The 13,262-nt window shown below is 35.9% G+C and overlaps 1 protein-coding gene across 5 annotated transcripts in view; it reads left to right on the forward strand.

Annotated features, from left to right (window-relative positions):
* The window catches only part of DNTT (DNA nucleotidylexotransferase), a 267,418-nt gene that overhangs the window by 133,754 nt on the left and 120,402 nt on the right, over nucleotides 1-13,262 (forward strand). For all 5 annotated transcript variants that reach the window (XR_007377188.1, XR_007377189.1, XR_007377187.1 and 2 more), the window contains 3 exons: nucleotides 776-847; nucleotides 3,833-3,956; nucleotides 5,244-5,376. Coding sequence is in view for 2 of the 5 variants with exons in the window: in XM_048945808.1 (XP_048801765.1) it covers nucleotides 776-847; nucleotides 3,833-3,956; nucleotides 5,244-5,376 (329 nt within the window). In the remaining 3 variants the exon portion in view is untranslated. The remainder of the gene's footprint in view (nucleotides 1-775; nucleotides 848-3,832; nucleotides 3,957-5,243; nucleotides 5,377-13,262) is intronic.

Raw genomic sequence — 13,262 nt, forward strand, 5'->3', positions numbered from 1 at the left:
CTAGGTGAAGGATGAACTTTACATTCTTACAGGAACTTCGAGAATTCCCTTTTTTTCTTTAATTCTTGGCCTTTTCAGAACCCTGCATCTCAGGTACTGTTACTGCAACAAGAGCTGATCAGAATATCTCCACTGCTTGCAGAGGTCATTGCTGGGTGTTGTGATTCAGTCTGGTTCCTATTCTGCCTCACTCCACCAGTTAAGAATGCAGCCTCTGAAGAGCTCCTTGTACCTACTACATGAGGGCTGGGAATTCAATTATGACCCTACAGAAAGTAGAATGACTTTTTGTTGTTATAAAAATGTCTTGTTTTTCTCATTTTGTTTTTTCCTCTTTATCAGAGAGTTTGAGGGAACTGTACATTCAAGAAAAAAACCATCTGGTTTTAAAATACTTTTACTGTTAAGAACAATAAGCAAATAATGAAATTTAATTTTCATAGCAACACATTGATAGCTTATGATAAATATCTATTCTCTGGCTGTAAATTTATGAGTAAACAAGTAGTGTGAAATATATTCCATGATCCAAATTTCTACTTCATCTTTGAGTAGTATGAGTAAACAAGTACTATGAAATTCATTCTGTAGTCCCAGTTCCTCCTTCATCCTTCAGTAATTTTCTGTCTCAGAAAGGACTGCAGATTTCAATCCTGATGGAATAAAATGATGTACTTGCTAAATATGCTCTCAATGTTTTTATAGGTGGAGAAGACTTTTCATTAGATTATTTCATTACATCTTGATTTTAAAAATAATGCTTTTCTCTGTTCAGGAGATTATTGAAGAAGGAGAGAGTTCTAGAGCTAAAGATGTACTAAATGATGAACGATATAAGTCATTTAAGGTAAATCTTTGAGGTTTGTTACTGTTATTGAAAATTGAGTATATTTCCTTCTGATTAGTAAGGAATTTACTTATAGACGCAACTATTTTATAATAAAGAAACATCAAGTATAAATAAAGAATAGATATTGAATAAAGAGAGCATGGAATAACTGTGAAATCAGCTACCTTTATAGTCATTATGATGCGTACGCAACTGCTCTTAAGCTTGAACTGAGCAGTCACTTTTTTCCTTAAAGAGAATGCATTACATTTGTTTTAAGTGTAATACAGTGTTTGTTTTAGCATTACTCCCTCTCCCGTTTTATTATTGCAATAATAATATGCCATTCCATTCTGGTATAAAGAGAACACTGGATGAAGTAGATGAGTCAGATCTAGTTTAATTCTCCTCTGAGTGAAGAAAAAGAAATAAGTCTTGGAGATATTTCTTTGTCAGGCATCTTGTTGGCTCAGAATCATGGTCACATTTCTGCATAGTTGCAGGAAACCTAGAAAATAAATACCACATTTTCTCATTTTTTACAATTTTATTTCTTAAATATTCTCCACTGGAAATATGTTTTCAATTTTATCTGCAGTTTTAATTTCTAAAAATATCCTCTGTGTTTTCAGAAAAAAAATCTTAAGGGGAATAAAAGGATTGGGACTGGTACATTCCCCTCTGTATTATTTGCTTCAGCTATTTAAGGCAGTTCCATTCCCTCTGAATCGTAACAGTGGTATGAAAAGACGTTCAGATACAGTAATGATGGTCAGAAAAGAGGTGTAGGTTCTCATGTGAGGCAGGATTCAGCAACCAGATTTACTTATCAATGGTAGTAAAAATTGAGGATCAAAAATTATATATTGTATTTCAGAGATTAAGAAAATATCTACCAGAGGACATATCTCCAATACGTTTTATGCATTTTTTCATGTACCAAATTACAACAAACCAATGTGGATCTTTTTTTTAGCTGAGGGCAGCCCCAACCATTTGTCTAAACTGGCTGTAGCTAGTTTTTTTTTTAATCCGTATCTAGGTAAGTGAAGATCATAAAATCATAGAATGGGCTGGGTTGAAACATGATGGTCATTGTGGTCCTTTTCAACCCCCCTGCTGTGTGCAGGGCCACCAACCACCAGACCAGGCTGCCCAGAGCCACATCTAGCCTGGCCTTGAATGTCTCCAGGGATGGGGCATCCACAAGCTCCCTGGGCAACCTGTTCCAGTGTGTCACTACTCTCCATGTGAAGAACTTCCTCCTAATATCTAATCTAAGCCTCCCCTGTCTCAGTTTTGAACCATTCCCCCCTTGTCCTATCACTATCCACTTTCAAATAGCTGTTCCCCTTCCTGTTTTTATGCTTCCTTCAAGTACTGGAAAGCCACAGTGAGGTCTCCTGGAGCCTTCTCTTCTCCAAGATAAACAAGCCCAGTTCCCTCAACCTTTCTTCATAGGAGAGGTGTTCTAGCCCTCTGATCATCTTAGTGGCCCTCCTCTGCACCCACTCCAAGAGCTCCATGTCCTTCCTGTCCTGGGGGCCCCAGGCCTGGATGCAGTACTCCAGATGGAGCCTCACAACAGCCGAGTGAATTTTGTATTAGCAAATTCCTAATTTTCATTATTTAACGTGATTCTAGTAACTATTGCTAATTGCTTGTTATGACTTTAATGATCACAGCTGGTCTCAATGTTGCAGTTATCAAAACACTGAAATAAACACACCGTATTATTGATACAGGGTATGACACGGTCAGTTCTCCTCCTTATGGAAGTGCTGCAGAGAACAACTTGACAGAATTCACTTTTACCAGATGACAATGGGAATTCTTGTGTGTGCCATTTAAGAAATATGCTGTCTGTTACGCACTGCACTCAGCACTGTCTTCAAATTAACAATGAATATTTATGGACCTTATGGAAGAACTACTTTTTTTTTTTTTATCCTAAAAATTTAGGCATCAGCATAAAGTTCACTTTAAGTTCTGTCTCTCTGTATTAATTAAGTTTCTTGGAATAGTTCTGAATCCTGTAATAGGCTCCTTTGAAGACGGAGCACTAGGAGACAAATTAAAAGATAGCAATCAAAGTATTTAAAATCATTCTTTTGTAAATGACCATGTTTCAGGCAAGGAATAGGTAATTTCATCCATTATATACAAAATGTATATTTAATATTATCCACGATTTTCACTCTTTATCTAATTATTTCCAAAGAATTAGTATAATTAGAAAAACACAAAATAGCAAGGTTGGAATTCACAGATTGTAGAAATGGAAAATGACAGCTATTCACATCTTGCATAGCTATTCTTTAAATTACATAAAAGAAACTATTGAGTGTCTCTGTACTGACAAAGTGAAGAAAAAGAATGTGCTTTCAGGAAGCATGAAGGCTTTTCCTCTTGTTTTCATATTTCTGTTAATCTGCGATACTGATCTACTGCTTACGCATCAGTGGTTTACATCAGTAATAGGTTGTCCAATCTCTTTGGAGCACAGTGATGACACCTAAATATGTACAAGTGATAGCTTGTAGTGCATAAAATAAAAAAATTGCAATTTCAGTTAAATTAGGCAAACAGTGTTGAGACGCCTCCTAATGTATAAAGTTGGTTTGAGGTTATCCAGCTACCTTATGATTCTGTTTGCATGTCTTGATTTTCCAGAGAAACAGTCTTTTTTTTTTTATTTCAAACCACTGCTGAATGTGTACATTTAACTAAATTACAAGAAGATGCTAGCATGCTACCTTATTATTGCGTAGGTAGTTCTCATTAAAGTGAAATCTACACATAAAAACAATTGTCTGCTGAATATAACTATACAAAAAAAGGAAGCTGAATCTGTGTATTTGCAGTACACTATTTTCTTTTAATCTTTAGTGTAGGATACAATCTGCCCACCATTTTCACTGTGAAACCACCTTGTTAGCAACTCACTGTTAATTTACTTCTCTTTCAGACATCCTGAAATGTGTTTTCTTTCACTGACTTTAGCAATTTACTTCAGTCTTTGGAGTGGGAGTGAAGACATCAGAGAAATGGTTCAGAATGGGTTTACGAACTGTGGAAGAGGTAAAAGCTGACAAGACCCTGAAGCTGTCAAAAATGCAGAGAGCAGGTAAGGTTCAAGTGCCATTAAAAACTCAGTATCTCTGTGCTGTGACAACTTGAGAGAAGAAGGCGGTGGTAACCCAATTTATTTGTAAGTTCAATTTCTTGACACAGCATCTTTTGAATATTAAATTAGTAGGTTTAAACAGAAATTAGTATATTAGGACCCTCTAAAAATGATGTCATTGAATAGCTGTTAATGTGTATCTTTTTAAGTATGCTGCACAGGTACCCAATGAAACATGTTCTTATACACAAAATCATTGATGGATCATTGTTATAGAAACTGTGAAAAAACTCCAACAATAGAAAAGCTCAGAACTGCTTTTCAAGATGCAGCCAACCTTTTCAAGGCAGCTCTAATCTAGTGCAAATTAAGATTTGCGATGAAATATTTGCAGAATTACCTTCATAATCCTGGTACATCTTCACAGTTTTAACGTAGTTAGATGAACAGTGTTGCTGCTCCAAAGATTATTTTTGTGTTGTTTTTCTAAATAAAGGAACTCCTTTAAAGAAAAAATCCATTACATGAAGAGAACAAAACATGACGTTACCGTTATGTAACTTTATTTTCGCTGCTTAGAATCCTTTGGATTGGCAAGCTCTTTCTTTTTTTTTTTTTTTTTTTTTTTTTTTACACATATATTTTCTCAAAGTGTTGAAGCAACCTGCAGAATTGGGCTCTTTTCATACAAGAACTGTGATCAAACATGAAGAAAGCAGTATTTTACATACCCACTAACTCTCTGGGGCCCATATTTGGTTGGAGTCCATCATTTCAGGAAGTGTTCCCTTTTAAGTGGTACATCCAAAATGCCATTGGTAGGAACTAGTAGGTAAGTGAGAGTAATTCAGGTTCCTGATTCAGGATCTCATCAAGTGGGAATGTATACTACTACTATTCTGACGGCCATATTATTTATAACTGCTGTTCATAAGAACACTGTAATTTATCAAAACTACAAGAAGGAAGATGAATCCAGGAAGAAACTCTTCTGCATGTGATTCCATCAAATCCAAGGCAGGAGGCTGACTGTAAAAATGGTATGAAGGTAGAAACAGGTCAAAATAGATTTCTTTACATAACATTCTAAAACAAACCTATAGTTTCAGCTTCAAAGTCACACGTTATTTTTGTAATTAGCTAGGATTTTCTTGTCCTTAGTACAAATTAAGTGGCTTGACTTCCTGATGAGAGATGTCTATGTATTTCACACTGGGCTTACATAACACTAAATAGATTTTGAGGATTTCACAGAGTGATCAGCACTTTTTAACCTTTGATTTCCAGGGTTTCTCTACTATGAGGACCTTGTTAGCTGTGTATCTAAGGCAGAAGCAGATGCAGTAAGCTTGATTGTCAAGAATACTGTCTGTACGTTTCTACCAGATGCTTTGGTTACCATAACTGGTGGTTTCAGAAGGTGAGTTGAAAACAAATGAACTCACTGAACTGTATCATTCAGGTATGCAGAAAATAATATCTTTGTCTTGTAAATCAAAGAAACTCAGTGGAAAATATGAGAATTTGTGTTTTTGTTTTTGTTTTTTTTTTTTTTTTAATTTTTAGTAAGACAGCAACCTGATGATATTCCTAGATTCTTGTGTTTTATTATTATTGCTTGGTTTGTCAGAACAAAATTCATCTAAGGACAGCTTGTTGAAAAAATGGTATTGAGATTGCTTACTGTACTTCACCCTGCTTTTTTTTTCTTTTTAAGTGTATCTGAATTCCCAATGCTGAGTCTACTGTAAAGCCATGCTTTAAACAAAGGCACAAAAGCTTTAGGGCTTTTTTTTTTTTTTTTAGGAGACTTGGTTACATGAGGTTGAGATGTAGTAAAATAAAGCTGGTAGTGTCAGAAGTATATGCTGTAGTAAGTACTGACTAAGCTGGGTATACTACAATCTTTAAATAGATAGGGAGATCTTGGAGGTTTTTTTCCTTTCTGATTACTTTTTCTAAAGCTGTTCATCTTGCTCTGTAAAATGAAACTCGAGACTGTTGTTCAGAACATAAATGACTCATTGTTCTAGTAATTCCTGGAGCGTTTTCCTAAAGCTACACGGCAAAATGGTAAGGAATTGCCTTTAGTATTATCAAGTTTCTTGTTCTGTACTCAATCTCTTGTTATGTCACTAGAGCATGACGTGCCATTAAAAAAATACCTTAGTATATTAAATCTGCTGCTTAATTTTTTTTCTTTTGTGTGTGTGTGTGTGTGTGTGTATCTTTGGCTAATTGTTGAGGATAGAAATATATTTCACAATCAACTGGTTCTTCAACAGTTATGGAAGAAATATACAAAAACAAGAAAAATCTGGGCTCTGAGGAGCAAATACATTATTCAGGAGTAATTCATGATATATATGTATTTTTTTGTTATGCTAGCAGTGTACAAGGTGAGGTATGAGGGAATCATGCAATGGGTTAAGAATGGAAGGGACCATAAAAAGGTCATCTCATTCCAGTGCCCCTGCCATGGGCAGGGCTGCCACTCACCTTACTTACTATGTTGAAAACTGGATGAATTATTGGGGTCAGAACTTCTATTGCTGATCCACAGCCATGGAGATTTAGTAGAGATCTCATTATGATCTATGTGGTTTAATCAAAACACCGGCTCACAACTTATTCCAGTAAGCCATGAAAATTGGAAATGGTGATGCAGTCTGTGGTGTAATCTGAGAATATTTCAAGAACAGTTTCTCTGATATGTTGTGTACAGTTTATTTCCACTTCCTTATTCCTTTGTTGTCACATCTTAACTCCCAAATTGTCTCTTTTACCTCTTCTCAAACACTACGTTACTGAAGCATTGTCTGCTACTTACTCAATGCCTTCTCATTCTGATTCTTTCATCTCTTGGCCTGTTTTCATGAAACTATAGCTCAGAACATATTTAATCACGAATGCTTTTCTTGTGTTTTAGGTTGGAAACAACTGTAGTGCTGTGTTTGGTTGAAAGCAACTCTCTTTTTTTCAGCTAAATCCATACAGGGATATAAAGACTTTCAAGTAACTTTAAAAAAAAAAAAAAAAAAAAAAAAGTCCATGATGGCAACCCTTTGCAGCTCCCAGTTTCAATGATCTTTAATTAACTGTCCAATAACTCCCAATTTGAAATCATTCAGGAGCAGAAATGAGTAAAATGAAGTTTGTATGAGTTTATCCTTTGTTACACTCGAACAGAAACATTTATAACACCTGCAAAACACATTCCTAGAGTTTCAGTTGGTGTTGTCAGGCATGAGAAGTTGGGACAAATTTGTTTCTATAAATACTTTTCTGGCAGTATGGGTTGTCTTGAAACAAAATATGTAATGCATGGAAATACAGAAGTAGGGCGACTGAAATAAATAAATCACAACTACGTTGTGAGGAATGCATTATGTTGTCTATCTGCGAAAGTCTAACAATCTGATTGTGGAAAAGGAAGCGCTGAGGATGCTGATAACGCAACATAAAACATACTGTGGACAATGTCATCGAAAAGACTTGAATTTATCATGCAGTTTAGTTGAATCAGGAATTGCTGTGGTATGGTTTTCAGTGCTCAGCCTTTCTTGTTTTAAATTGTGATTTAAGACTATTTTATTAATCCATTTATAAGACAGATCTTGAAAGGTCAGGAATACCTACCATTATGTGTCCTAAGTACCTCTGATGTAGGCGTGTAGTTTAGTCTAATGTATGCTATAACTTTTAAATGAGAGTTAAGAAGAAGACTTGGTGTGGTATTTTGTCTTTTTGATGGAGGATTTGCTTGTTATTTAAATGTTTATTTTTTGTGCAATGAAGACAGTTAAGAATTTTTCAGTAAGTAAATGCATATTGGTCCCAGTTTTCTTGCATTCTTTGTAGCACACTCAGATATTTTGACTGGAGGATTGTATCCATTTTGTAAGACATTCAATTCTAAAAATTGTTTAGAAGAAAACGAAATACTAATTGATATGTATTCTATTTATTTAACTTTTACCAGTAGTGTGAGCCTGAACACAGGCTGCAGGCTCCATAGTCAGTAGCACTGGAAGTTACATAAAATGAGGATGGAACCTGTAAAAAACAGCAGATCCAAATCGTCATCCTAAGGTTTATTTTTCTATTTGTATTTTTGCAACCTGTCAGCTAAGTATACAGGCAAGCATTTTTTTGTATCAATTAATTCAGTTGTTCTGTCATTCTTATTGGATGACATCTGAACACTGCTGTTCTTCATTCCATAGCCATAATCCTCCCATCCAGAAATTAAGAACATCCATGGTATTGGAAGAGTTTTTTGGAATCCACTGAGCAGTACCTACTGTAGAAGAAAGTCTGATTTTTTTTTGCCTTTGAGGTAAATAACACTACCTCTCTACAAAAGCTCTGTAAACACACAGGAAAGAAAATAGTCCACAACTGGAAGGCAGAAGGAACAGATTTATATATTTCCTGCTTTTTAGGTTTACCAAATGAGCAAGCAGATGTCCCAGTTAACCTCAGCCAACCTGTAAAAGATGCATCCAGCTACCCAAGGGCATTCTTAATTCAAGTTACGTTAGATCTTCTTGATTTTTCATGATTGTGTCACTGTGTAAAAATCACTGCTTCTGGTTTAGATGAGTGGTTGATATTTTATTTATTTTAAAGGTGTCCAATGCCCTGGGCAGTGTTCAAGTAGAATAACTAGTACTCATCATGAAGTATCTGTCTGAGTAGGAGGTTAATTTACCCAGCCTGCATCAGTCTTAGGGATGTTTTATTTGTGGCTCTCTTATTGCTGAATTGTCTTATAATTTGAGTCTAATTGTAGCTCGCTATCTCCAACTTTGATTTTTGTATTTTCTTTTTTAAGATAATTTGAGGCTTTGTAGATAAAGATTTACCATGGAAAAAACAATGAAGAGAACAAAGAAAAGGCACAGTGTGTTCATCAAATAGCACCACTTTTTTGTTTATTACAATGGAAAAGTTTCTTTTGTGTGTGAGGTAGAATTTTCTACAAGGCAAAGGAAAACATAACAGAATCGTATAGCATTGGGCTCTGATCTTTCTTGTGTGTCAAGAAAATTGCTTAAAAGTATTCCTTCTTTCCATCTTGGAAATAAAGTGAAATAGCTGCAAAAGAGATACAGGTACTCACACTGAATAACTAATGTTATTGTGAAACATTCATTTCAGAAATAGGACTTCTGTATAGAGCCTAGAATCACAGCTGTTCTGACATATGCTCATATATTGGAAAATGTCAGTTGAAATATGTGAAGTGTATTGTATTTCCTAAGCTCTCGTTACTATGCTCAAGAGTTTGTGTTTTATCTGAGATAGGCATGTGGCCTCTGCATGAATTCCTTGATAAGTCTCGATAAAAGGCTTCATTTGACCTTGTCATATTGGGATCGTTCTAATAAAAATGTTCAATAGCTACAGCAGGCAGCAGAGGAAGAAGCCAGAGCCCTTAATGTGACTCCAAATCTTTATAAGATTCTGAGAAATAAATATATTTCAAAGCCTATGACGCACTTCTTTCATTCTGCATGAATTTAGAATTAAAGTAGTACCAGACTTCAACTTTAATTTTGCAAATATTTCTTTCATTAAGGTTTTAGAATAACCCAGTAGCAGAGTTTCCTTATTCCACTCAATACCTGGCACTACAGTATCTCTTTACATGCGTACGCTTAGCACCCAATACTTAGATGTATTTCCATGCTTCTTACACCAAAGCACAAACTGTAGTAACAGCTGTACAAATGCTATAATTTCTGTTTACTTTCTGCTGCTGCTGTTATCTGCTGTTATTCCACTTTGTCAGAGAGAGAAATCTGCCATAAAGGAATTTTAAGGCAAGTTGCTCACTGAACATTTGAGGTGATATAGTTGTCTGCACACTCTCTAATTTAAGCAGCTCCTGGAAGAATCTAGCAGTTCTTCTAGCAACAAATAAAAGAGATTGGATATAATTCATGGGTGCAGTCATTCATGTATCTGTAGGAAAATATAATCCACTCTGGATGAGGCTTTTAACCCAGAGATGCTGAAATCTCATCTGGTCTGGTCCTAAACTTAGTAAAACAGTTTTACAGTACTAAACTCCATATAAGTTTAGAATTGTTTGTCCTTGAGAAACTGGGATGTCCTGAATAAAAATATTCTGAGGCAGAAGTTGAGAATGTTTTCCAAATTAATGGCCTAACCAAGCCGATTTAGAAACAATCTATTGGAATAATTCAGTCACTTAATTTTGTCATTAGAACTCTGATTATTTTTCCCACTCATTTCATTTATTATTAGCAATGATGAACCATGAAGTAGAAACCAGTGAATAAGTTATCTAGGAGCCATGGCCAAAAAGATCTTTGTATGAACCCCGGCCAAATCACACGCGTTTATGACACCAATGTGGTGAGCGGCAAATGGTGTTTATTGCAAGCAACACACTCTTCTTATAGTTGTCCCTTATTTCACAGTGCTACCAATCATCCTTGCTACGGTTATCTGTGCCCAATAGATGTGTGACTTGTCTTGTCTTGCCATGTCTCATCATGGTTTCTCATGAGTAAAGGAGCCCCCGCAGAGCCTGATGACTGTTATAGTTCCCCTTTCACGTATTGCTAACCACGCAAGGGGCCCACACAGATTACGCCTGGTTACGCCTGGTGACCTTGACAGCCCCCATTTTACGTATTTCATTGACTACATCTCTAACTTGCGTATGTTGTTAACTACATTTAGGATTATTACAATAAAGCATTCTGTATTGACATTTTAAAAATTTTAGATGTGATTGTAAAAGTAAAAGGCAAAATTAGGGGCAAATGTGTTTCTTTGTCAGGCAGTCAATCTGAGATGTTAGTTACTGATACATGATCAGATTTGTTATCATTTAGAATATTTAAAATTACTGCTTATATAAGTGCTTTGTGCTATTTGGAATATTTGCAAATATACAAATTATCAGGAATATTGGCAATAGTATTTTCCAATTACCAAGCTGAAGTTGTAGCAAGAAAGCAACAATCACAAGTACGCTACTAAGAGTTAAATAAGGTATTGTCTTTAAACTGTCTTTCAATTGTCTTTAAACTTTCTTCAGAGTTCACGCAAAGTTAATTTGTATGTTTGATATCTGAATCTGATATTCAATGTTAAAATTATGGAAGCATAGAATGGTTTAGGTTGGAAGGGACATTTAAGATCATCCAGTTCCAACCCCTGTTACAGGCAGGGGCACCTCCTTTTAGAGCAGGTTGCTCACAGCCCCATCCAGCCTGGCCTTGAATGCTTCCAGGGAGGGGAGAATCCATAGTCTCACTGGGCAACATGTTCCAGCATCTTACCACTCTCACAGTAAGTAATTTCTTTCTAATATCTAGTCTAAGTCTACCCTCTTTCAGTTTAAAACCATCCCCCTCATCCTGTCACTATCCGTCCTTTATAAAAAGTTCCTCCCCGTCTTTCCTCTAGGCCCCCCTCGGGTACTGGAAGGCCACAGTAAGGTCTCCCCCAAGTCTTTTCTTCTCCCTGTCTTTGTAGGGGAGATTCTCCAGCCCTCTGATCATCTTCTCCAACAACTCCTTTTCTTTCTTGTATTGAGGGGCTCCATAGTTGGACACAGTACTCTGGGTGGAGGGTCTCACAAGAGCAGAGCAGAGGGGCAGAATCACCTCTCTCAATCTGCTGGTCATAATTCTCTTGATGCAACCCAGGATATGGATGGTTTTCTGGGTTGCAAGCACGCATTTCTGGCTCATTTCGGATCTTTCATCAATCAACACTCCCCATCCTTCTTCTCAGGGCTACTGTAAGCCATTCTTTGCTCAACCTGTATCTGTGGTTGAGAACCCAGATGCAGGACCTTACACTTGGCATTGTTGATCTTCATGAAGTTGGCATGGGCCCACCTCTCAAGCCTGTCCTGGTCCTTCTGGATAGCATTCTTTCCATCTAGAGTATTAATTGCACTGCTCAATCCACATGTCAATCCATGTGTGCAATTAATACAAAGTTAAATTTTGTAGGACTTTGACTGGCTTTGATAAGAAATAGCAAGTAAGTTGCTTTACCCTATCCTATAAGATGTTATTTAAAGTAGTGTGTGTAAGAAAAATTGCAGTTGAGATGAGGTTAAGGTAGCTACGTAGAACAATTTGGCTATTGTCTGGGCAGAATTGCTCAGTTACAGAAAATCTTGCTTATCAGGTAGATACAAAAGTTTAAAAGTAGTGTTAAAAGAAGAGCAAGTCAGAATAAAAGATACTATGAACAGATAATTTCTGGATGTGCGTGCGTACGTAGGTGTAAACCTATATACTATGAGTGCTTATATGTAAAGAAAAAGCAGAATCATATAACCACAGTGTTTAAAGAATTTTTCTCCTTTTTGCTTTTCTTTTCTTTTATATATATGTATAATATTATATATTATTATACATCTCAACTTTAAGGTTGCTTTCAAGAATTTTTGTTACATAAGGGTCAAGCATTTGACAATTCTCGGTTTCAGAATTATATGCAAATATGTTCAGAATGCTTGCTGCTGCATAAAACCAAAATGTTAATGTCTTTACTAAGTCAAATTAAATTTTAATGGCCATGGTTTAATTTTTCTTTGAGTCCATTCATGTCTTTTAAATAGCATTGAATGTGATTCAGTTGTCTTCTAATATCACAGCTGACCTGAATAGCCTTTTCAATTAGCCTTATAGATGAAGCAGATCTGATAGATTTTAAATAAAGATCTCTCTTTATTGGTTAAATGCTGATATTCACAGCTCGTTTAGTCTGTCTACTGAGATGCAAAGTCAAAAGATCAATGATTTCTTTGTCCGGTGTTGGTGAAGATTTTGTGGAGATGTGACAGAAGGTATTGCAGGATCTTTGCTTTACTTTGAATGGAATAATAGAAAAATGAGCTCAAAAAGATCTAAGTAAGATTTTAAGAAAGATACATGATTATTTTTCAATAAGCAATATGCATTACAAGCTTTTTAAGAAATCTTGTGGAAAAAATTAGCTAAAAGTTCTGAGTTCCCTTGTGAATTTATTCTGATACCTAGCAAACAATTTCTGAAAGAGTGTATGTTTGGAAATCTACTGTAGCTCATTGAAAAGCATCTTTTATGCTTCTGTAGCTGTGTGATTGTTCTTGTTTTTGGAAGACTGTTCCTGAAAACCTTCACTGTGTAAGAGAGACAGCCTACTGTGATAAAACCTTCACTACCTACAGAGGCAAGCATGGGGAAGGAGGCCTTTAGGTTGAATGCTCAGCATGGGTTATAACAAAAGCATTCTGGGCTGTCTGCTATTTAGAAGAGCTAGGAT

This window comes from Lagopus muta, chromosome 5, assembly GCF_023343835.1.
Source record: "Lagopus muta isolate bLagMut1 chromosome 5, bLagMut1 primary, whole genome shotgun sequence".
Taxonomy (NCBI): Eukaryota; Metazoa; Chordata; class Aves; order Galliformes; family Phasianidae; genus Lagopus; species Lagopus muta.